The sequence below is a fragment of the Anolis sagrei genome, chromosome 6 (assembly GCF_037176765.1).
Source record: "Anolis sagrei isolate rAnoSag1 chromosome 6, rAnoSag1.mat, whole genome shotgun sequence".
Classification (NCBI taxonomy): Eukaryota; Metazoa; Chordata; class Lepidosauria; order Squamata; family Dactyloidae; genus Anolis; species Anolis sagrei.
Genome location: NC_090026.1, coordinates 15873040 through 15897525, shown reverse-complemented (window position 1 = coordinate 15897525; position 24486 = coordinate 15873040). Strand labels below are relative to the sequence as shown.

The following is a 24486-nucleotide window of genomic DNA, read 5'->3' as shown; positions in this document are numbered from 1 at the left end:
CCAGTTTTTATTTTATTATTGCTTGTATAGTTGCCTTTATTTTCCTGCGTCTCTTCCAAAAAGGTCAAGTACATGGGACTTTTCCTCTCCATTTTACTATTATAACAACAACCCTGTGAGGTAGGCCAGGTTTAGAAATGAGACTGGCCCAGTAAGTGTTGTGACTGAGTGGAGACTTGAACCTAGATCTTCCCTATCCAATGCTCTATCTACAAATCACGGACCCTCAGAGTTTACGTTGGGACCTCCACAGTCCCCAGGAGGCTGCAATATGCCCAGAAGGATTGGTGGGAAGGGATCATAGTTTATGATGAGATACCACAGTGGGTGGCACTCAGGCATAGTAGCCCCACAAGAAGCTTGCGAGAGCCATCATGACCAGAGCATTGATGTTGACCACGCGCCTCCAGACTGGATGCTCTGAGATGTCCGTTAGGCGCCTCAGCTCTTCCGCTTTCTCCTCCGGGGTCGGCTCCGCCTGATCTTGATGGCTTGTCCCCGTCCCACAGAACCAGTTGAGACATTGACGCAGCTTGCCTATAGGAAGTGCTGTCTTCTCATCTATGGGGAAAGAACAGATAGAAGACCATGAAGCTGATTATAAGGCTGCAAATGAGACCATCCCAGGAGAATGGGGCTCCCATGGGAGTTTATTTATGTATTTATTTATGACATTTCTATACTGCCCCTCTCAGCCTTCCGGCAACTCAAGGCGGTTTACAAGGCAAGAATTCAATGCCAATAAGGACACAATTGCAATATACAATATACATGTTGTCTCACCTTCCACTTCCAGTATGTTCTCCAGCTTTCCATTCTTTGCTTGGGCCATCTCTATCTGCTGCTGGCGCGCAGCTTCCTTTAGTTTAGCTTCGTCCTCTTCCTCGGTGTCCAGATCTATCCGTTCCTCCTTGCTGTACCTGAGGCTGAACACTAGGCGATGCAACTGGCAAGACAAAGAGGGTTTTTTAAAAAGATGCCTGAATGGAAGGAACAGGACTCAAGTGGATGAATGGTCACAGAAAAGGGAACAAGATTACAAAGGAAGACTAGAAAGTGTTCTGTTGCGTGCTGGGCTGTAAATAGTTGTCTTTAAAACAGGATGTGCAACCTTGGCCCAATGGGAAGCCAGGGGGCCCAAAGAGAAGCTCTCAGAGGTTTCCACCACAAACAGTCTTTAGATGGCTTGAGAAGTACAACAAAGTCTTTTATTAATGAACAATCAACCAGAAACTTCTCTTGTCTTCAGTAAAATTAAGTAAATGATTCCAAGCTTTTGGGCAACTGGTGAATTCCTAAACTTGCCCACGAAGGACAGGCAACTATCTTCAATAACTTCTTCTTTAAAGGAAAATCCCCTTTTTAACTTCTCCCAGGCTGACTATAAACTTAAACCTAACTGATGTGCGCACCACTACTGGGTTGAACTGCGTCTCAAAGCACCGAGTGGATCTACCAGCAAGGCCTGTAGTCTCTTCAGCTGGAGTTCTTTGATCTTTAGGGCTCTTTCCCTGGAAAGTCTTTGGAGACTCTTTTCCTTCTGTTTCTGTTAGAATTTCTGTAACCCTGGAAATTCTTTCCCTTCTGTTTCTGTTGGAATTTTTGTAAGCCTGGAAATTCTTAAAGGTTTCCTTGCTGAGACTAACTAAAAAATGGCTCCCTTCCCTTCCCAATTGCCCTGAGCAAGGGGCGGGACCAAAACTTAATGATGATGGATAGGCGGCTTGCCCTATAACTGCAACCAAAGAAGCCACCTATCTGTAGAGTCCCTGAAACTTAGGACTGCAAACAAACATTCAATGCAAAGCAAACAAAATTGGAGCTCTTGATACAGCTGTACCAGAACAGAAAGGGATGAATAGAGTAATATTCAGATACTATGATCATTAGCAAAGTTATTAACAAAGACTGTAGCTTCACAGAAAACTAAATATATTAATATTCAAGCCTTGTTGCTGTACATAATAACAAAATGATTCTTCTCAGAGATAAACTGGATTTTGGTAAGGAGATTTGCTTTTACACAACACTAACTGACCACTGTAAAGACCTGGAAGACCTGTATTACCTTGCTCAGCCTTTGGAAAATTTAGAGCATGATTAGGATCTCTCCGGATCCTATTACCACCTGCTCCACTCCCTATATAAACATGTTTTGTGCCTGGGGCGTTAATACCACTCAGTACTGCATCCAAAGAAGTGGGTTTATATCCACAAAAACTCATTCAAAAATAGTAAACTAATCAGTCTTTATAGATAGTGCCCATTTTATTTTTCCTTCCCTTTCCTTCCTGCTTTTCAATGAGAGAAAATGTTTTTAATGTTTTTAAAGTGACCCCAAAGATGTGTATTTCAAAACATAAAACCTTTCTTTTTGTGTACTCTTATAAACAACATCTCTTCCTGCACCTTTTTGTTATTATGTCATTAATATCTTTTCTCTATGCAGGTTCTCCCTAAATTAATAGCCCTCCCTAAACTGCAAATCCCAGGGTGTTTCCATGGAATCATAGTACTCTGATTTTTGGAAAGGCATGACCTTTTAGAGGTCATAACGTTTTTGGAAAACCAGAATCTCCATAATGTTTTGGAGAAAATTAGCATTTACAACCATTTGAAAATCATAACCTTTTGTAAAAGTATGATCATGAGAAGAGCCAAAAACTTGAGTAAAATATTCTCTTTAGTGGTATATAACCACATGTGCTTATGCAAGGCAATTTGGTTTTCAGTTGTTAGACTGATAATCTAGTTGTCTCTGATCTGTTAGGAATAGATATTATGTCAATACACAAAATATAGCAGTTCTTCAGAAGTGTTTTCTTCAGTGCCCCCAAAAAAATCTTTTCTCCCATACAATATCTTGTTTCTATATCATGCTCTCAAGAGAAAAAATAAAGTAGACTTCATTAAAAGTAACATATTTGCTTTACACACAACCTTCATGTATTCAGCATACAGGTACATAACTTGTCAATCAAGTTACGGATAGATTTGAAGTATTGTTGAAGGCTTTCATGGCCGGAATCACTGGGTTGTTGTAGGTTTTTTCGGGCTATATGGCCATGGTCTAGAGTCATTTTCTCCTGATATTTCACTTGCATCTATGGCAAGCATCCTCAGAGGTAGTGAGATTTGAAGTAGTTTCTCTATCCAGATAACACAGGACATCTTTCTTATATAATCAACAGCAACATGCGTTTGCTCTTAACAGTCTAATGGCGCCTCTGTGTTCTAAAATGGAGTCTCAGATCTGAGCAATCCCAGATCTGATCATGTGGTCTGCAGCCCCTCCCACAACCTCAAGAAACATAGAGTAAAGGGAAAGCTACATACAAAACATACATATACAATACAGTAAGCAAACAGAATCATATATAAAACAAATTAGCTTGAAGGTTTCTATTTCCAACACCGATTTAATGTGAAATGCCCATGTGATTGTCATGACAGCTCCAGCTTTATAAATTCAAGGATCATAGAGGCTCCACTTGTGCAAATAATTATGTAGAATCATAGAATCATAGAGTTGGAAGAGACCTCATGGCCATCCAGTCCAACCCCCTGCCTAGAAGCAGGAATATTGCATTCAAAGCATCCCTGACAGATGGCCATCCAGCCTCTGTTTAAAAGTTTCCAGAGAAGGAGCCTCCGCCACACTCCAGGGCAGAGAGTTCCACTTGTGAACAGCTCTCACAGTCAGGAAGTTCTTCCTAATGTTCAGATGAAATCTCCTTTCTTGTAGTTTGAAGCCATTGTTCTATGTCCTAGTCTCCAGGGCAGCAGAAAACAAGCTTTGTCCCTCCTCTCTGTGGCTTCCTCTCACATATTTATACATGGCTATCATGTCTTCTCTCAGCCTTCTCTTCTTCAGGCTAAACATGCCCAACTCTTTAAGCCGCTCCTCATAGGGCTTGTTCTCCAGACCCTTGATCATTTTAGTCGCCCTCCTCTGGACACATTCCAGCTTGTCAATATCTCTCTTCAATTGTGGTGCCCAGAATTGTACACAATATTCCAAGTGTGGTCTAACCAAGGCAGAATAGAGGGGTAGCATTACTTCCCTAGGTCTACACACTATCCCTAGATCTAGACCCACTGAGCAGTTTTGCAAATATTGCCTGAAGAGGAAGGGGACTAATAAATAAGAAGTATCCCTTCCTTAGAATTGTAGCATTTTGAAAGAACACCAGGAAAATGGTAAAATAAAAGGAGGAATTTCAGTAGACATTTGCTCCAGAATGTCCAGTTCAGATTTTTGGCCTGACTTGTTCACCTGCCATACTTACATGCTTGTCCTGGATCGGAGGGGTGCAGAGAGAGACCACCATTGTGATAATAGCCGTAGCAGAAAAGAGGATGACGGAGAAATAGAGGTAGTGGACGCCACAGATCAGACGGGGGCAAGAACTGGGAAACAGGCAGCTCCCTGTTCCGTAAATGAATTCCGGGATCATCCGGGCCATGCCAATGGCCAGTCCTGAAACCAGGCCCCAGAATGCACCCTGTAGGAGAGGAGCAATATGGGGTGAAGTTGGAGGAGAAGCAACAGAGCAGAAGGATGGATGGTTCATGTTAGGTGGCATTTGTCTCTCCTCTTTTCAATCTCAAGTGCACATAGGTTGGGAAAATTACTTCATTGGATTAGAATTTGGAGGAACTTCAACTAGCACAGACATTTGGGGAGCTGCAGTCCCCTCAAGAAAGTAATTTTTTCCATCTCTAATATTTACAGCCCACAACAGACCCTTAAAAAGTGGTAATGTTCTTAAATATATGGCATATTGGCCTAATTCTATTGTTTTGAGTAAAAGAGAACCATTGGCTCAGAGTGCATCTACACAGTAGAATTAATGCAGTTTGACCCCACTTTAAGATCCATAGCTCAATGCTATGGAATTCTGCAAAATGTAATTTGTCAAGGCACTCTTTGGCAAAAAAATCTAAATAATAATAATAATAATAATAATAATAATAATAATAATAATTTATTTGTACCCCGCTACCATCTCCCCAAGGGACTCGGTGCGGCTTACATGAGGCCGAGCCCAAAGACCTTGTAAAACTATAACACCTATGAGTCCATAGCACTGGGCCATGGCAGCTACAGTTGTGTCAAACTGCATTAATTCTACAGTTGTAGATGCACCCTCAGTTAGATTTACTTATACCTTGACTCAGTATAGGATAATTGATTTAATGCATCTACTTTAATTGGAACTATCAGAACAACAACATCATGCTCTTTGCTTTAACATCTCTAACAACAAATACCAACCATCAGACAAATTGGTTCCAGGTGTCCAGGTCATACCCAGATCGATGGTCCCCTCTACTCTGAGCATTTGGGTTTGCTCCCTACAGCTTATGCCTCTTCTATCCAGCATGTATTCATGTTGAGAGGCTTATTTCTGAGCTACTCACCTGCTCGTTGACCCTTTTGACAAAGACTCCAAGGAGAAAGATGGCAGCAATAGGTGGGGCCAAGTAGCTACTGACCGACTGGATGTAGTCAAAAAGCTGCCCACCTTGAGCAGCCTGCACTATTGGGATCCATGCAATACTGATTCCTACAAGGACCAAGATCCACACCCTGTGGGAAACCATACAAAAAGTAAGAAGGCATCATCTCATGGTGGACAAAGGATGGCTGCCAGAAACAACTGAAGAAGTCTAGAGAGAGCAACTTAATGGGAGCATGGAAATGATTCTGTCTGAAATCAGGAAATAAGCCTTCCTTTCTGGCATCTGCAAAAATCAGTGGAGGTCAGGGGTTTAATTTCAGTGGGGCAATTAATCAGACCTCAGTTTTACCCAAATTTAAAAGGTGCTGTTCTGCCCCCACGCTATCTTAACTACTTGGAAGGTGAACTGGCTGCGCAGGGAACAGATCAGAGACTATATAGTTGAATCAAACAAGAATTTATTAACTGATAAAAATTTTAGACTTTCTCTCCTTCTTAGTCTCACTACAAAGTCTTTATGAGGAAAGGTAAGTCTTTTAGCGATAGACACATTCTGGCTGAACTGAGGCTCTTGGAATCTATTTCTTCTTATTGTCTCTTTCTTGCATGGTGTTCAACTGTCTCTAAGATGGTCTCAACTCCAACTGGGCTTGAATACAGCTCCAACTGGACGTGCTAACCCAGTCTTCCTCTCTCCTTACCTTCCAGTCACAAAAAAGTGGATTCTTCCATGAATCAGAAGTGCCTTGCCTGGGGGTCTGCCCTGAGGGGATTCTTAAAGGGGCAGGGCGATGGAGGCTTCAAGTGCAAAGAGGCTGTCTAGACTGACCTCCCAGAAACTGTACAGATTAAATATTAATCCCTCTAACTAAAAGGGGCTTAACTAGGTGTAAACTATGAGGGTCTTAATGGGGCACGACAGGAGCTATTCAAAGAACTGAAACCTACCTCTAAAATGGCTTCAGTATCTTGAATAGCACCTTCATTTGGACAAAAAATCCAGAATCTATTCATTGCCCCATTGGTATAGTTTCCTAGATTACAAACTCATGTGTTCTGCCAATTTAGAGGTTAACGTTCCCTAATAACTCTGGGTGATGTAGTTCATGGATGGTAAATGTGGGAGATCCTTAGTTACTCTCTAACTATGGTTCCCAAAGGTCACCTTAGATCATACGGAAAGAGAAAAGCAGAATATAAATTAAACAAATAAATGGAAATATTGTTGGCAGGAAACAATGTCTACTAAGGCGGTTTAAGTGCAGATGAACTCTCAGGACCTATGATTCGTACATGGCTGGGGAAGAAGGAAAGAAACGGTGGCTGATGGAGCAATGCTGGAAAAAATATGCAAGGAATGATCAAACAAGACCGTTGCAACAAATGTTAATAGAAAGCCCCATATAAAAGACCTTAGAACCTCCTTAGAGCAGATTTAGGGAAAGTGTGGTCCTTGTTGTACTGAATCCACCTACATCTCTGGTCATTGGCCATACTGCTTGCTGATAATTGAAAGCAGCAGTATCGGGAGAGCTTCATATTCTCATTGGTCTTCATCTTAGGGGTGCACTACAGACTGAGTATCCCTTATTTGGAATTCCAAAATTCCAAACATTCAAAAATCCAAAATTGTCCCTATGGCAGCTGAGATAGTGGCACTTTTGCTTTCTGATGGTTCGGTGTACACAATTTTTTTTTGTTTCATGAACAAAATTATTGAAAGCATTGTGTATAAAATTACCCTCAGTTTATATAAGGTGCATATGAAACATAAATAAATTTTGTGTTTAGACTTGCGTCTCATATCTCATGATGTACATATATGCAAATACAAGTATTCCAAAATCTGGAAAAAAAATCCCAAATACTTTTGGTCCCAAGCTTTTTAGATGAAGGATACTCAACTTCTACTAAATCAGTGGTTCCCAATCTTTTTGTGACCAGGGACCACTTGAGCAGAGACCACTTTGACCAGGGACCACTCACCAACATTAGTACCAAAAGGGTTACGAATCAGTTTTGGTCAACTTTAGGTTCCGTTTGGTTATTTGGGGTGCTGATTGAGAAAATTGCATTGGATAGACCACATTAGCTCTAGTTTCTGATACAGAACAGAGGCCATCCAGTCCTAAAAACGAATATACCAAGAAATTTTTTTTTGATTGGGCTGGCCGCAGACCATATTTTGGTTCTTGTGGACCACTGATGGTCCACGGACCACAGACTGGAAACCACTGTACTAAATGGATGTGGAGAAATCACAACACTACACTCATTCTCACCTGCCCACTATCAGCAGCTCCTTGTCATGTGCTTGTGGCCTCAGGCGGTTGTAGATATCCATGGTGAAGAGAGTGCCACTGCTGTTGAAGATGGAAGCCAGGGAACTCATCAATGCAGCCAGCATCACGGCCAGCATGAGGCCCCGGAGTCCTTGTGATGCAATAACAGGGAGGAAGGAGAATGCATATCCTTAATTCCTAAAGCTCAGCACTCTTCATAGCCCATAGAAAGACTTAAGATTGAAAGGATGGCTTCAGAGGGCCTGTCAGGTCCACTTCACCCAGTGTTCAAAAGGAATGATGTGGGGTCAAACACAAATGAACCTTCTGCCCTTACCATTCGGCATGAGGGCTACCACCAGTTTGGGGTAGGCGATATTGGAACATCCAACCTCTGTGCCACATATCCGCATGCATTCCTCTGGGATGACACAGGCCACATCATCTGAAAAAGCAAAGGGAGGTGAGAGGAGGCTGAATATTTGGACCGATGGGTTGCTGTTACCATTAATCTCTAAACCCATCTCGAACAACGTTCCCCAGTGTTTACCTGGGTACAAAATCCGGCTGATCATACCAGGCATAATCATGAGAAACATGGGTAGCAGCTTTAGGTAGCCACAAAGGATGCATCCAGCTTTGACATGGGTCAGGTTCTTACCAGCCAGGCACCTCTGCACTATGACCTGTGTTGAGTAGGAATAAAACGGCTTGTCATATGTATTCTCTGTCTCTAAAGCTTTACTAACATTTCACAGCATCCGGAGTGAAAAAAATCCCTGGCATTAGGAGATGGGAAGCAATTCTGCCAGAGACCCACCTCTGCCATTCATACCTGATCGCTGCACCAGTACCAGATAGAGTTGATGGTAAGGCCAAGGATCACAGCCGGCCAAGGCATGTCGCTAGTCACAGCATCTCTGATCATGTGGAAAGAGTCCTCGCGGGGCTGGTAGCAGGAGGCTGAGATGTTGTATAGGTCAGGAGCTGGAGATAACGTCTGCCTGGGAATGGCCTCCATGTATTTGTCAAATACTCCTTGATAGCCTCCCACCTCATGAAAGGCTGCAGAGGAAGAAGGAGGGGCAGCTTTAGAAACAAAAGTAGAATTTCTGCTCATACGTTTAGCCTAAGTTTCTCTAGGATTGTCTAAGCCCTCCAGCATGACTATGGAAGCTGACCTTGGCATCGTATATTCTAATCAAATCAATGAAAATTCTGCAAAAGTCAAATCCACAAGTGTGGAGAGCTGACTGTCAGAAATATTAAAAACTAGCCATCCCCTGCCATGCGTTGCTGTGGCCCAGTTTGTGTATATGTGTTTTGTATGTGTATATATTTGTGTATTTGTGTATATATGTGTGTTTGTGTTTATATATGGTTTTGCACATGAGTTGTAATGTATTTTTTTGTCTTTTGTCTTGCTTTTTAAGTCTCTTCTGCTGTGTTTTTCTGTGTTTTTATAAGTGATGGTTACTTGTTAGCTTGAGAGGTATATTGTGTCCAAATTTGGTGTCGATTCGTCCAGTGGTTTTTGAGTTATGTTAATCCCATAAACGAACATTACATTTTTATTTATATAGATTAATCAACTAAGTATTTTTGGTTACAAAAATGTGAGTCAAGCACGGAAAGGGTTAAATGGATGCAGTAACTCAGAGAAGCTGTGGTTCAATATAAGCAGGTGTGCCCATTGCTTAGTAGCAGTAAGTCTGAGGTAAATCTCAGTGGGTTCAGTGGTTTTCCTGCCCCCCTCTAAAATTAGTCCGCTGTTATTGTTGTTGCTAGCTATTTCTGTTATGTTGTTTTATGCTGTTTTAATTGTTATTGCTTTATTTTAATTGTATTCTGCCTGGGCTTGGGCCCCATGTAAGCCACCCCGAGTCTGTTCAGGGAGATGGAGGCAGGGTAGAAAAATAAAGTTGTTGTTGTTGTTGTTGTTGTTGTTGTTGTTGTTGTTGTTGTTCTTCTTCTTCTTCTTCTTCTTCTTCTTCTTCTTCTTCTTCTTCTTCTTCTTCCTCCTCTCCTCCTCCTCCTCCTCCTCCTCCTCCTCCAGTGTTAGTAGGTCTCACTGTGAGAGAGAGCCCTCAGAGTGTGAGGTAGTAGTCGTTATGAGAAGACCTCGTGTGTGAATCTCCAGTGTGAAGGTTGAACTTTATTTGTGTTATGGAAACCTTGCGCAACCATATTATTTTGCTATAAAGGAAAGCCTCCTAAGGAAGAGTTAACATTGGTCTCTGTGTTTTTGTTCTTTGTATCACTTTGGGCTACTGGTGCTGGGTCACGTTGCTGCTGATATGTTACTGTGTTGTGCATTTATGAGGACCACTCACCCAACACTCACTGCATTGTGTGGCTTCTACTGGAGATGCTCTACTCACCAAATCCCATGAGGACGAAAGCTCCACTGACCATGACAAATGTCTGGACTGTGTCTGTATACATAAGCGCTGCCAAACCACCTGGAAGAGAGACAAGAGGCATGTGTTCATAACTACTAGGAAAGATGGCTAGGTGGAAGAATCTAAGGAGACAGAAGAATCCAAAACAACCCAGTTGAGACTAATCATGTGCAGTACCTACAGAATACTGACTGTTGAGGATCTAGAAATTGTGAGGGTATAATAGAAGGAATGCAGTATTCTGGGAAAGGATTGATGGACAGGAACATAACCAAACTACTTTTTTGCAGATGAGTGTAAAAAAACAGCAGATGTGTGTGTCTTGCTGATCAAAAGGTCGCAGGATCAAATCTGGGCAGCAGGGTGAGCTTCCGCTGTTATCCCCAGCTTCTGCCAACCTAGCAGTTTGAAGACATGCAAATGTGAATAGATCAATAGGTACCGCTCCAGCGGGAAGATAATGGCACTCCATGCAGTCATGGCGGCCACATGACCCTGGAGGAAATTGCTGGCTCTTCGACTTAGAATTGGAGATGAGCACCAACCCCCAGAGTTGGACACAACTGGACTTAATGTCAGGGGAAAATCTTTACCTTCATCTTTAATGTGTGTGTGTGTGTGTGGGGGGGGGGGGGATGGCATTCAATGCCATCATATAGTTTCATCATCCGTGGTTACTTATAAGATGCTAAAAGCATGTTCAGCAGTGATGAGAAATTCTTCTCTTTCTTTTTATATAGCTGTCTTGCTACTTGTGCTTGCCAACTCATGAATCACAAACTGACAACCAGTGTAGGTTTGCAGCTCTCCAGACATTTGATCTCCAGCATATAACAGGTGTTGATGTGTTTCTCTCTATTTCCTTCTTGCCATAAATCAGCACACTTGCTGATGGATACTTAATCTAACCTACTACCTGCTGATGGATACTTAATCAGACCATTTCTCCCCAACATCCTTCTTCTAGCCATTAGGCAACCCTACTTCTTGTTGTATTTGATCCCTCTTCATCACTTCTGCAAGACTGACTTCTTGCTGAGTACTCAATCAATCTGCCCATTTAAGACACCCAGTTACCTGTCACGGTATAAATCGTGGTTATGATCAGGAGGGCAATGACAGCCACATAAATATTCCAACCCAAAGCTTGTTGGATGAACACAGCACCAGAGAACATGTCCACCTGTGGGGAGATGGAGGGAAGGATGCATTAGTTATGATTTCCAAATAGGTATCGATACCCTACTACTGAAAAGACCAAAGAAAGAGTGGGATTGCCAGGAGTATAACTTTGAGGAGGAAGGAGGTAATAAAGTATTGACTTCCAATAAGATTCTGCCCCTTCCTGAATATTTCCTTCAGTATGAAAATTTCTAGATTTCACAACAACAACAACTTTATTTCTACCCCACCACCATCTCCCCAGAGGGACTCGGGGTGGTTTACAGACAGCACACAATAGTGCCACAAAACACATAAAATGCAAGCAAAATTAATCAACAATGCAATGAGACAGGGATAATACAAAATACAGAGAATTCTTATATTTCCTGTCCTTGTCATTCCTGAGGTCACTTTGCCTGGCCCTTTCTGCCTCAACTGTACAGAACAACCTCTGTATCCATGAGGGATAGGGTCCTAGACTTTATAATAGATATGCAAAGCTGTTTATAATAGCCAACTCTATTAAAATTATTATTTATTATTTACTGTATTTATACCCCGCCCTTGTCACCCCAAAGGGCACTCAGAGCGGCTGTACAATGGGCAATAATTCAATGCTGTGTAAAACAAACAAATAGTCAAATAAACATAAAGATTATAACATAGAATTAAAAACATATAAATATTAAAACCATTTATTAAAAACCACAGAATCCAAAATCATATTTCAGGAGCTGTTCCAGTCATTATTGCATTATTGAATATGTTCCAACTTCACTTATTGCACTGCATTACCAAAGACTTGGTCCCACAGCCATGTTTTTAATTTCTTCCTAAAGGTCAGGAGGGAGGGAGCTGACTTGATTTTGCTAGAGAGGGAGTTCTACAGCTAAGGGGCCACCATTGAGAAGGCCCTGTCTCTCATCCCAATCAACTGCACCTGTGAAGGAGCAGGGACTGAGAGCAGGGTCTCCCTAGATGATCTTAACCTCCGAGGTAGTTCATAAAGGGAGATACGTTTGGACAGGTAAGCTGGGCCAGAACAGTTTAGGGCTTTATAGGCTGAAGCCAGCACTTTGAATTGTGCTCGGTAGCAGACTGGCAGCCAGTGGAGCTGACATAACAGGCGGGCTGTATGCTCCCTGTACGCTGCTCTGGTGAGAAATCTGGCTGCCACCCATTGGACCACTTGAAGCTTCAAAGGCAACCCCACATTGCAGATTTACAGTCCAAGAAGGAGAACTTAGAAAATATGCAGAATAGACACATTTCATTGGATGTGGAAAAATGAAACTGGGGTTAGTGACCTGCGGATAGTGTACTGTGGTCTCTGAATACATGTTCATTTCAAGAAGGAAACATTCTTCTTTGGGCGGCTATGCCCTAGCATTTTGAAATGAGGTCAAAAATTTTAATTAGAGTCTCACTTATCCAACATAAACAGGCTGGCAGAACATTGGATAAGCGAAAATGTTGGATAATAAGGAGGAATAAGGAAAAGCCTATTAAACGACAAATTACAGTATGATTTTACAAATGAAGCACCAAAACATCATGTTTTACAACAAATTGACAGAAAAAGCAGTTCAATACATGGTAGCGTTATGTAGTAATTGCTGTATTTACGAATTTAGCACCAAAACATTGTAATGTATTGAAACAGCTGCAGATCCGGGTGAAAGGCAGACTGCATTGGATAATAAAGAACGTTGGAAGAGCAAAGGTTGGATAAGCGAGAGTCTACTGTACTGTTAAGGCAACATTGTTTTTCTCCTTTGGTACAAGAAGCCTAACCTTAACCCTTATTCCATGCCAGAATTTGCCCCTTCTCAAATACCCCCTTCCCAAATCCTTGATGCCTGGAGAAACTACTTACTGAAATTTTGGTGAAGATATACATGAAAAGAGAGAGGACGGAGAGGTAGAGACGAATGCGCTGACCTCCAAAGCGCTTCTTCAGGTATTGCGGCATAGTGATGACCTGTATGGATTGGGAAAGTACAGGGAAATATATTACTAACATTATTAATAAGGCATCCCCAGAGTTTCAAAATATGGTAATGCATTAAAAACAATGTAGACACCTGTAACACATTATTTTCTTTCTTGTAATTAGGAAGTAATAATGGTACATCTAAAAGAGAAGTAGAAGACGTTAGTATACGAAGTAACGTTTTCTAGTTACTTATTAATTTTAACCCCATGTTGTGTCAGCTCCACTGGCTGCCAGTCTGCTACCAAGCAGAATTCCAAGTGCTGGCTTTAGCCTATAAAGCCCTAAATGGTTCTGGTCCAGCTTACCTATCCGAACACAATATTATGAGCCAGCTAGAACATTAGAATCTGTCAGGAAATTCCTGCTCTCGGTCCTGCCACTTTCGCAGGTGCTATTGGCAGGGACGAGAGACAGGGCCTTCTCAGTGGTGGCCCCTCTGCTGTGGATCTCCCCACTGAAATTAAATCGCCCCCTCATAGCATTTAGGATACAATTTAAGACCTGGTTATTCAAGAAGGCATTCGGTGAATGACAGGAATATGGAAACATGGAAGTAAAGATAACCATATCCATGTTTTTTTCCTTGTCAGTTTTGCTCTCAATTTTTCCCAGGAACTGTTCAATAATAATGGTAATAGTAGTAGTAGTAGTAGTAGTAATACAAGCAGTCGAAGAGGAAAAACATGCCCTGGCAGAATATATAAAGGGAAGCCAAGAACCTGCTTTGATTGAAGTCAATAATCGGAAAGTTCTCAAAAGCACAGCAGACAAAGAATCAGTACAAAAAAACTGCACTCCAAACCAGAGCTGACAGCTCACACAACAAAGCATTGCATGGGCAGTTCCTTGACAAAATTGAAGGAAAAGTGGATAAGGAGAAGACCTGGTTATGGCTCACGAATGGAACACTGAAGAAGGAGACAAAAGGCCTGATTCTTTCAGCCCAGGAACAACCCATCAGAACAAATGCCATTAAGGCCAGGATTGAAAAATCAGCTGATGACCCAAAATGCAGACTGTGCAAGGAAGCTGATGAAACCCTGGACCATATCCTCAGCTGCTGCAAGAAAATCACACAGATGGACTACAAACAGAGGCACAACTATGTAACCCAAATGATTCATTGGAACTTGTGTCACAAGTAACACCTGCCAGCAGTAAAGAACTGGTGGGATCATAAACCTGCAAAGATAATGGCAAATGGACACGCAAAAATACTGTGGGACTTTCGAATCCAGATTGACAAAGTTTCAGAACATAATACACCAGACATCACAACTGTGGAAAAGAAAACTGTTTGGATTATTGATATCACCATACTTGGTGACAGTCAAATTGATGAAAAACAACAGGAAAAACTCAGCCGTTATCAGGACCTCAAAATCGAACTGCAAAGGCTCTGGCATAAACCAGTATATGTGGTCCCAGTGGTGACTGGCACAATGGGTGCAGTGCCAAAAGATCTCAGCCAGCATTTGGAAAGAATCAACATTGACAAAATCACGATCTGTCAACTGCAAAAGGCCACCTTACTTGGATCTGCACACATCATTCAAAAATAGGTGCACTGTGTTTGCCAAGACTGAACTTGAAAAACAATCATCACAGTTAGAAAATGTGTCAAGATAGAAAATCCCTTCCCTTACCCCAGCTGTGAGGTAGACTGGGACGAAGAGCCATCCAAGGAGGAGAACAATGAAGAGAGCCTAGGAGGAAAGGGGTGTGAGATCAGTAGGGATTAAGAAGGGTCACATTAGCAACAAAAGGCCCTCTTTTCATATTCCCAGGTTTGCTTTCACATTTTTTCTTGAAATTTCCTTGGTTTCCCTCCCTTGCCCCTTGTGTTCTTCTTCTTCCCACTTTAGAGCTCTGAAATATTTCATAATTTTTTCCCTAATTTTCACTGATCTTTATTATTATTCAGGAGTTATAATCAAAGCACTAAAGTGCATTAGAAATAGTACACTAATCAGACATTAGGACCATGTTCTTGTGTGGAACTTTAAAATAAAATCAGTTTGTATAGCAGGCATGGGCAAACTTGGGCCCTCCAGATGTTTTTAGACTTCAACTCCCACAATTTCTACAGCCTCAGGCCCCTTTCTTTCCCCCTCAGTCAAAGCAGCCTGAGGCTGTTAGGAATTGTGGGAGCTGAAGTCCAAAAGACCTGGAGAGCCCAAGTTTGCCCATGCCTGGGTTAGACAGTGGCATATGTTTATATTCTCATAGGCACTAATCCAAACTGGCATTATCATTTCATGGTTCCACTTTCTGCTCATGAAAGTTCCTGCAAATTAGCCAACCTGTTCCCACCAAAGAGATATGTAGTGACTCTTACATTCCACTCAAATCCTGCCACGGCCAGGCCATTAGCCGCAGCGGTGCCTGCCAAACCCACAAAGTGCCCGCTGCCAATGTTGCTGGCAAAGAGAGAAGCCCCGATCTATGGAGACAAAAACAAACAAAGGAAAAATAAGGCAGGACCCATCAAATCAAATACTGTTCTCACCAAAGAATTGGCACTTGACACCTCTGGCTTCAAACTACAGGAAAGGAGATTCCACCTGAACATTAGGAAGGACTTCCTGACTGTGGGAGCTGTTCAGCAGTGGAACTCTCTGCTCTGGAGTGTGGTGGAGGCTCCTCCTTTGGAGGCTTTTAAACAGAGACTGGATGGCCATCTGTCGGGGTGCTTTTAATACGATTTTCCTGCTTCTTGGCAGGGGTTGTACTGGGTGGCCCATGAGGTCTCTTCCAACTCTATGATTCTATGTTCCTTATTCCTACTTTGTGTTTATCTTCCGATCCTCCTTCCCAACGACTTGCTTGTGTCATTCCATTGCCTCCAACATTTCACAGATGATAGCTGAGCAACTTCAGAATGGGGTCAAAATGGCAACATTTATTAAAGAGTGGGAACATCTGTGCTATGCTACATCAATTGACTTTTGCCTGATCCAGAATGACACTCTCCTCCTTCTGCTGAGTAAATTTAGCACAAATGACTTCTGGACTTTGAACTGAATTTGAGACAACTAAAGCAAGCTGAGGAAAAGGCAGATAAATAGCAAGAGGAAAAAGAAACTGGGATGTTTCAAAAGCGGGACAATAGAGGATTGATTGGGACAGTTCTTTCCAAACTGAGACACTTGGAGATTGTGCAGTTTCTGCAATCTATAAGGTTCAGGACTTCCATCCATTGCCTCTATTTCCTCAAAGAAGGATCTATTTTCTTCTTGTTTGTTCCCATTGTTTTAATGTTACTTACCGGCCACCATATCATGTTCCTACCAGCCAAAAAATATCCCCCGACGGTACCTCGGTTGGTCCGGCACATGGACTGTGAGACACAATGATAAAAAATTATGTCATTAACAATGGGTGGATTGGCTGTGTTTATTTGTTTGATTTTAATGGCAGAAATCCTTTATCACAGTCTATGCTACTCAATTTTACAAATACTTAGCTACATAGCAATGGCACTAAGGAAACCTGTTAATGAATGGCAAAGATATTTAACAGCCTGGACTAAGATTGTTGGATTGTGTGATTTTAATGTTTATATCTGTATGTTTTTAATTTCATGTTTTAATGTTACATGATGTCGTGTTTTATGATTTAATTGATAATTGTATGTTATTACCGTTATGTTAGGTTTCTGTATGTGAGGCATTAAAGTTTTCCATAATTATGTTGGAAACTGCTTTGAGTCCCCTGCTGAGGGGAGAAAAGCGGTATACAAGTGAAGTAAGTTAGTAAATAAATCAATACATGTCTCAAGGAGTGTCAGGTTCTACCAGGGCCCCATCTACATTGCCATATAATGCTTCAAATGTTTCAAACAGCATTATATGGCTAATGTAGACTTATATGTATCTACACTGCCCATATAATGCATATAGACTCATATATTACCTGAAGTCCCAAACACCTGGAGGGGCAAAGTTTGACCATGCCTGCTCTACACTGACCATATAATGTTGTTTCAAACTGCCTTATATGGCAGTGGAGATGGAGCCCCCATTGGTGTCCTCATTATGCATAAGTTCCAATGTGCATCAGTCACTTTGTCAGCTCCTCTACACATTAATGCTTCATTGGCTGCCGATAAGTTGCAGGGTCAAATTCAAGGTGCAGGTCATGACCTCTAAAGCCCTAAACGGTTCGGGCCCAGCCTATCTCCACGATTGCCTCTTCGTCTATGAACCGGCATGAACTCTAAGATCTTTCGGGGAGGCGCTCCTCTCGGTCCCACTACCGTCTCAAGCGCGGTTGGTGGGGACGAGAGAGAGGGCCTTCTCAGTGGTGGCCCCCTGTCTCTGGAATGCCCTTCCAAGGGAAATAAGACAGGCCCCATCCCTCCCCTCCTTTCATAAGAGTTTGAAGACCTGGTGGTTTCAACAAGCCTTTGAAAATGACCAGTTCTAACTCAGTCCTACACATTGTTGAAAACGGCCTTATTCTTCCTACCAATTACCCAGATTCTTCCTCTAATCGGCCCTGGAATGAACAGCCACAGACCTGTACCTAATATTGTTGCCTGCCATAGCATTGCACTTAATTCTCGAGCCCCCTAGAATTTTTGGGGCTTGCACAAATCTTGGCCCGACCTTTTAAATTGGCTTGAATAGGCAGGATTACTTTTAATATATGTGTGTTATGGCGACAATTTTTATGCTTATATTTTGTTTTGTTAATCTTATGGTTATGTTGTTTTTTACTTTGTATGTTTTATGATGTTACCTGGGAACCGCTCTGAGTCCCCTCGGGGAGATGGAGTGGTATATAAATAAAGTATTATTATTATTATTATTATTATTATTATTATTGTAACAGCTCCTTACTGTATATGGGTATTTTAGGATGGCCCAATTTTAATTCCAGCAGAGCTACCATTTGTCCACTGATGAAGATGTTGACCCCCAACAGAATTCTTGTCAACATTAATATTCACCCTTCATAATGGTATCTCATGGTGGCACAAAAGTAGAACAATAGAAACAATAGAAAACAATTCCACTACAAAATGATTTTAAGGCGGAGCATGTCCCTTGTACTATCTACAGTATCTGTACCTGTTGCTTCATTTAATTATAGGCAATTCTAAGGTATGCTTCCATGTGACTCTGGGATGTATTTGCCGGAAGTCATTTGTTCAATTGGTACCTCTATGAATCATCCACCCAAAGCCCTGAACTGTATTCTTCAGATATGAGGGTCATATTTGTTGCTTGGAGCTGCTATTATCTTCTAGCAAATTGAAAAAGCAGCCCCCGCATCGCCTTTCACGAATCACCTTGTACCCAATGTGATATGCATGACTATCCGAAGGATTAATATGCCCTTCAATATGGATATTCATCCAGCATGTGCTGGTCATGTCAGTTCGTATGGGACTATGAACAAAGTAAGTACTCCAAGCAACTGTAGAGGTGTGTAGGCTTTATAAAAGACATGGCCATGTTGTGGAATCAGGGAATAACATCACGAGTAGCTTCGTCAGTTGGACTACGGTCCATATGGAGCTATCTCTTTAAATGCTCCCACCTTCAGGGAACAAATTGTACAATCGCTAATCTGTAAAATTTTACACCTCATTAACAGCTGCTAGTACATTCCTGAACTATGTCGCAGTTGATAATAATTAACTCTTCTGATCAAGCTGGGAATCAAAGAGAAGAGACAATAAAGCATATGTGAAACCATCAAGAGGCAAAATCAGGCAAGCCAAGTCCTGTGATGTTGAGCCCCTGAAAGTTGAGCAAAGGATACACAGGAAAGTGTTTGAGTTCTAGGTTTCTCAATGGCCCTGGTGGTGTCTATATCTCATTTTATAAATGATTACAACTTAATAGTATCCAATCAACTTAACTTTTTGGTATAAACTAACATCTTTAAATGATTATGTGCAATCACATACATCTTAGGGAAATTTTAGTATAGCAAAGACCCTCCCCCCAAACGTTCTAGGTGCTCCATCAAACCGTACTTGATTTCTTGATTCTGACACCTTATTGGGTTGCCTCTCCACAATTATTCTCTGAAGCCCCTTCCACACAGCTGAAAAAAATCTCACATTATCTGCTTTGAACTGGAATATATGGCAGTGTGGACTCAAATAGCCCAGTTTAAAGCAGATATTGTGGGATTTTCTGTCTTGACATTCTGGGTTATATGGCTGTATGGAAGAGCCCTGAGGCCCCTTCTACACTGCCATATAAAATTCAAATTAAGTGCTTTGGACTAGATTATATAGCAGTGTAGACTCATATAATCCAGATCCCTTCAAAACTGCTGTATAATCCAGATTTTCAAAGCAGGTAATCCACTTTATCTGCTTTGAACTCAATTATATGAGTCTACATTACCATATAATCAACTTCAAAGCAAATAACATGGATTTTATTTGGCAGTGTAGAAGGGCCCCCAGTTCTAAGCAGATAATGTGGATTGTCTGCCTTGATAATCTGGATTATATAGTAGTGTAGAAGGGGCTTGAGTAGTTTGCCAATCAAGACAAATTAAAAGCAGATAATAAAACATATAAATATAGCAATTAAAATAAAAAAACTAATTAAAATACTCTAAATGAATATAAAGAAATAAAGAAATAAACATGAAGGCAACATTCTGAACCATGCTTTCGAATGGAAACAGCATAAAACCTACAGTAAAACCCCCTAATGCTGAAAAGTACAGAAAAAGCTGCTTTGGAGAATATTTATGTTTGTTATGTTCCCCCCTTTCACTTCCATAGGAACCTCAAAATCCACATCAATTTTCAGATGAAGCAAAAATTCCCACAATATCATCATCAAAATAGTTTATTGTACGGGCCTATGGCCATGACAAAAAGCACCACATTAGTACTCTCAGAGAAACAATATTTGAAATCATGTCTGATAAATTACACTAGAATTACATCTTCAGTCCATAGTATTCATAACTCTTCTTGAGTCTTCCTTCTGAAAATGACCCTACTAAGGGAAACATGATGTAAAGATATATGACAGCCTTTTGCGACAAATTTCAAACAAATGTATCCCCTAATTATCATGTTTGTAATTATATAGGTAAAGGTAAAGTCTGGCATTAAGTCTGGTCATGTCTGACTCTGGGAGGTGGTGCTCATCTCCATCTCTAAGTCAAAGAGCCAGCGATGTCCATAGACACCTCCAAGGTCATATGCCTGGCATAACTACATGGAATGCCATTATCTTCCTGCCAAGGTGGTATCTATTGAACTACTCACATGTTTTTAAACTGCTAGATTGGCAGAAGCTGGGGCTAACAGTGGGAGCTCATGCTGCTCCCCGGATTCAAACCTGCAACCTTTTGCTCAGCAAGTTCAGTGGCTCTTCAGCTTGGAGATGAGTGAGGAAGAGCTGAGGAGCCTGACAATGAAGGTGACAGAAGAAAGTGCAAAAGCTGGGTTGCAGCTAAACATCAAAAAAACCAAGATTATGGCAACCAGACTGATTGATTACTGGCAAATAGAGGGAGAAAATGTGGCGGCAGTGACAGACTTTGTATTTCTAGGTGCAAAGATAACTGCAGACGCAGGCTGCAGCCAGGAAATCAGAAGATGCTTACTTCTTGGGAGGAGAGCAATGACCAATCTCGATAAAATAGTGAAGAGTAGAGACATCAGACTGGCAACAAAGATCCACATAGTTAAAGCAATGGCCTTCCCTGTAGTAACCTATGGATGTGAGAGCTGGACCATAAAGAAGGCTGAGCAAAGGAACATAGATGCTTTTGAACTGTGGTGTTGGGGGAAAATTCTGAGAGTGCCTTGGACTATGAGAAGATCCAACCAGTCGATCCTCCAGGAAATAAAGCTCAGCTGCTCACTAGAGGCAAAGATGAAGTACTTTGGCCACATAATGAGAAGACAGGAAAGTTTGGAGAAGATAATGATACTGGGGAAAATGAAAGGAAAAAGGAAGATGGGCCGACCAAGGGCAAGATGGATGGATGGTATCCTTGAAGTGACTAGCTTGACCTTGAATAAGCTGGGGGTGGCCACGGCTGGCAGGGAGCTCTGGCGTGGGCTAGTCCATGAGGTTACGAAGAGTTGGATGTGACTGAACAAATAAACAACAACAACAAGCAATTCCTGCTTCTTGGCAGGGGTTGGACTGGATGGCCCATGAGGTCTCTTTGATTCTATGATTCTAACAACCCCCAGAGTTGGACACAACTATATTTAATGTCAGGGGGAAAACTTTACCTTTTCCCTATCACACAATTAATCAGGAAATAGCACTTTCAAACCAGGAACAGATTACCCCCCACCAAATTTTGGTCTCCAAAGTCTTAGGGTGTATCTGTACTAAATGCTCTTGAATCTCTGCCAACCTTCTTTGGCAGAGAAGGCTAAAGTCCTTGTAAAAGTACAACTCCCGTGACTCCATGGCATTGAACTATGACAGTTAAAATGGTACCAAAATGCATTTATTCTCCAGTGTAGAGCAGGCACTCCAGGTGTTTTGGACTTCAACTCCCACAATTCCTAACAGCCGGTAGGCTGTTAGGAATTGTGAGAGTTGAAGTCCAAAACACCTGGAGGGCCCAAGTTTACCCATGCCTGGTGTAGAGGCACCATTTAATCCAACGCTCAAACCACTACACTATGCTGACTCCCGACTCAGAAAAAGCAACGTGACTATATTACAGATGGGAAGATTAGGGATGTTTTGGAAAGTATTCGTGTATGGCTTACATACCCATAGCCCAACTCCGATGACTGCCAGGAAATAGCAGCAGATGACCGAAATGTCTGCAGGGTTGCTAATGGTCGCTTGAGTTGGCGCATGGGTTGGTGAATCCTGCTCCATGGTGCCTCCAAGTCCGAATCTTCTTTACAGTCAAGGAATTCTGTGGTCCTGCTCCTCAAGAGAGAAGGCACGTAGGCACCGGTGGGTTAATGACAAACTCAGTCGGGACCAGTTGGATGTACGATTAACTTGTGGTGTATGTAACAAGAAGGTTGAGGTGGGGAAAGGAGGGCACAGAGTGGTGTCAGAGGGAGCAATTTCTGTTAATCCTAGTTTAAGCAGACACTTCCTTTTTCGTGGACAACATCAATTGCCTTTGAGTAATTGTGTAATAGACATTAACCAGTAGACCACTTATAATCACTCCATGGTCAGAGAAGCATTGGGTTTTAGCCCACACATACTCACATGTTCTTCTCATGGTGCCAGTATAAGGCCTTCTTGTTAGAACTAACCTTTAGGGCAGGCATGGGGAACCTTCGGCCCTCCAGGTGTGGTGGACTTCAACTCCCACAATTCCTTGAGGCCAAGGTAAGCCTTTGGGGCGAATGCCGAGCCTCAAGGAATTGTGGGAGTTGAAGTCCACCACACCTGGAGGGCCGAAGGTTCCTGACCCCTGCTTTAGGGGCAGCAATTAGCCATAGATTTAATTATCTAGATCAGGCATGTGCCAATTTGGGCCCTCCAGGTGTTTTGGACTTCAACTCCCACAATTCCTAACAACCTCAGGCCCTTTCCCTTTTGCACAAGTGACTGAGGGCGAAAAGGAAAGGGCCTAAGGCTGTTAGGAATTGTGGGAGTTGAAGTCCAAACACCTGGGGGGCCCAAATTGGCCCATGTCTGATCTAGATAGATGGGCATAGATCAAATAGATGTTATTGTGAATTCAAGTTTGAGTTATGCTCTGCCACACCCATGTCCCTCAAAATATAAGAAGCTTCCAAGTTGTCTATTATAATTAAGCAAATAGTACCCGCAAGTATTTTCACAAGCCTTGCCCATTATGGCCAGTTCTGTTAGTTTGGCTTCCTTCTGAGGATCTACAGGTGAAACAGATATCCGTGTGACCAAGAAAGGAATTAGATCTTCCTTGTGTTTCTCAGGCTTCCTTTCTGAGCCATGAGTCCAATTTGGCAAATTTTTTTGGTGCACCAAAAATCCTTCTCGGGGTCTGATAAACTCAACTTCATTCCTTCAAGCTCCATCTCCAAATCTTGGAGGCAGAAGGAACAAAGGGCCCTTCCACACAGCCCTATATCCCAGAATATCAAGGCAGACAATCCCACATTATCTGCTTTGAATATATGTCAGCGTGGACTAAGATAACTCAGTTCAAAGCAGATATTGTGGGATTTTCTGCCTTGATATTCTGGGATATAAGGCTGTGAGGAAGAGCCCTGAGTCTTTAGTTTGCATGGAGATGAGACACAGAGGTGCTCATTCTATACTTTTAGAGCAGAGTTTCTCAAAGTGTGCTCCTCCAGATGTTTTGGACTTTGGCTTCCACAATTCCTGACAGCTGGGAAGCTGGCTGGGATTTCTGGGAGCTGAAGTCCAAAACACCTGGAGAAGCACCCCTTGAGAAATACTGTTTTAGGGGGTTCAACTCTGGGTAAATAAAATTGATTGTGTGGAAATCTCCAGCTGACGTAGAAAAGCAACAGCAAATCTTAGTAGATTTGTTGTTGCAGTTTGCAAGGGCTTTGGTTTGTGTGTCTATGGATTTATTTACTGAACTTCCTCCTTGTGGTACCAATGCTCACCCTCTGCACTGCATCTACCTTCTGACTAGCACTATGTTTCTTCCAAAGCAGAATTATAGAATCATAGAAGCTGGATGAGATCTCGTGGGCCATCAGTCTAACCCTCTGCCAAGAAGCAGGAAAACCACATTCAAAGTATCCCTGGTAGATGGCTATCTAACCTCTGTTTAAAAACCTCCAAAGAAGGAGCCTCCACCGCACTCCGGAGCAGAGAGTTCCACAGCTGAACAGCTCTCACCATTTGGAAGTCCTTCCTCATGTTCAGGTGGAATCTCCTTTTCTGTAGTTTGAAGCCACTGTTCTGTGTCTTAGTCTCCAGGCCAGCAGAAAACAAGCTTGCTCCCTCCTCCCTATGACTTCCCCTTACATATTTATACATGGCCCTCATCATGTCTCCTCTCAGCCTTCTCTTCTGCAGGCTAAACATGCCCAGCTCTTTAAGCTGCTCCTCATAGGGCTTGTTCTCCAGAACCTTGATCATTTGAATCACCTTCCTCTGGACACTTTTCAGCTTGTCGACATCTCCCTTAAATTGCAGTGTCCAGAATTGGACACAGTGCGATTCCATGTGTGGAATAGAGGGGCAGCATGACTTCCCTGAATCTAGACACTAGATTCTTATTTATACAGGTGA

At 42.1% G+C, this 24486-nt stretch overlaps 1 protein-coding gene across 1 annotated transcript; it reads right to left on the bottom strand.

Moving 5' to 3' along the window:
* Nucleotides 1-284: 284 nt before the first annotated feature.
* On the bottom strand, nt 285-22166 carry SLC5A2 (solute carrier family 5 member 2). Its single transcript, XM_060780204.2, has 15 exons — nt 22039-22166; nt 16578-16649; nt 15648-15752; nt 14956-15015; nt 13190-13294; nt 11227-11332; nt 10129-10209; nt 8583-8812; nt 8298-8433; nt 8085-8192; nt 7748-7898; nt 5425-5593; nt 4290-4505; nt 784-946; nt 285-561 (listed from the first exon to the last, which is right to left on the bottom strand). The coding sequence occupies exons 1-15, from the start codon at nt 22147-22149 to the stop codon at nt 335-337; spliced, it is 2040 nt and encodes a 679-aa protein (XP_060636187.2). The 5' UTR covers nt 22150-22166; the 3' UTR covers nt 285-334.
* Nucleotides 22167-24486: the final 2320 nt, after the last annotated feature.

Bases quoted from the DNA above. Each gene is read 5' to 3' on its own strand.
- SLC5A2 (XM_060780204.2), bottom strand. From the start codon at position 22,149: ATGGAGCAGGATTCACCAACCCATGCGCCAACTCAAGCGACCATTAGC. The intron at 8,813-10,128 runs GTGAGTAGAGCA...CTTCCTCTGCAG, and splicing joins TTTCGTCCTCATGGGATTTG to CCTTTCATGAGGTGGGAGGC. The intron at 8,434-8,582 runs GTATGAATGGCA...TACTCAACACAG, and splicing joins GGTACTGGTGCAGCGATCAG to GTCATAGTGCAGAGGTGCCT.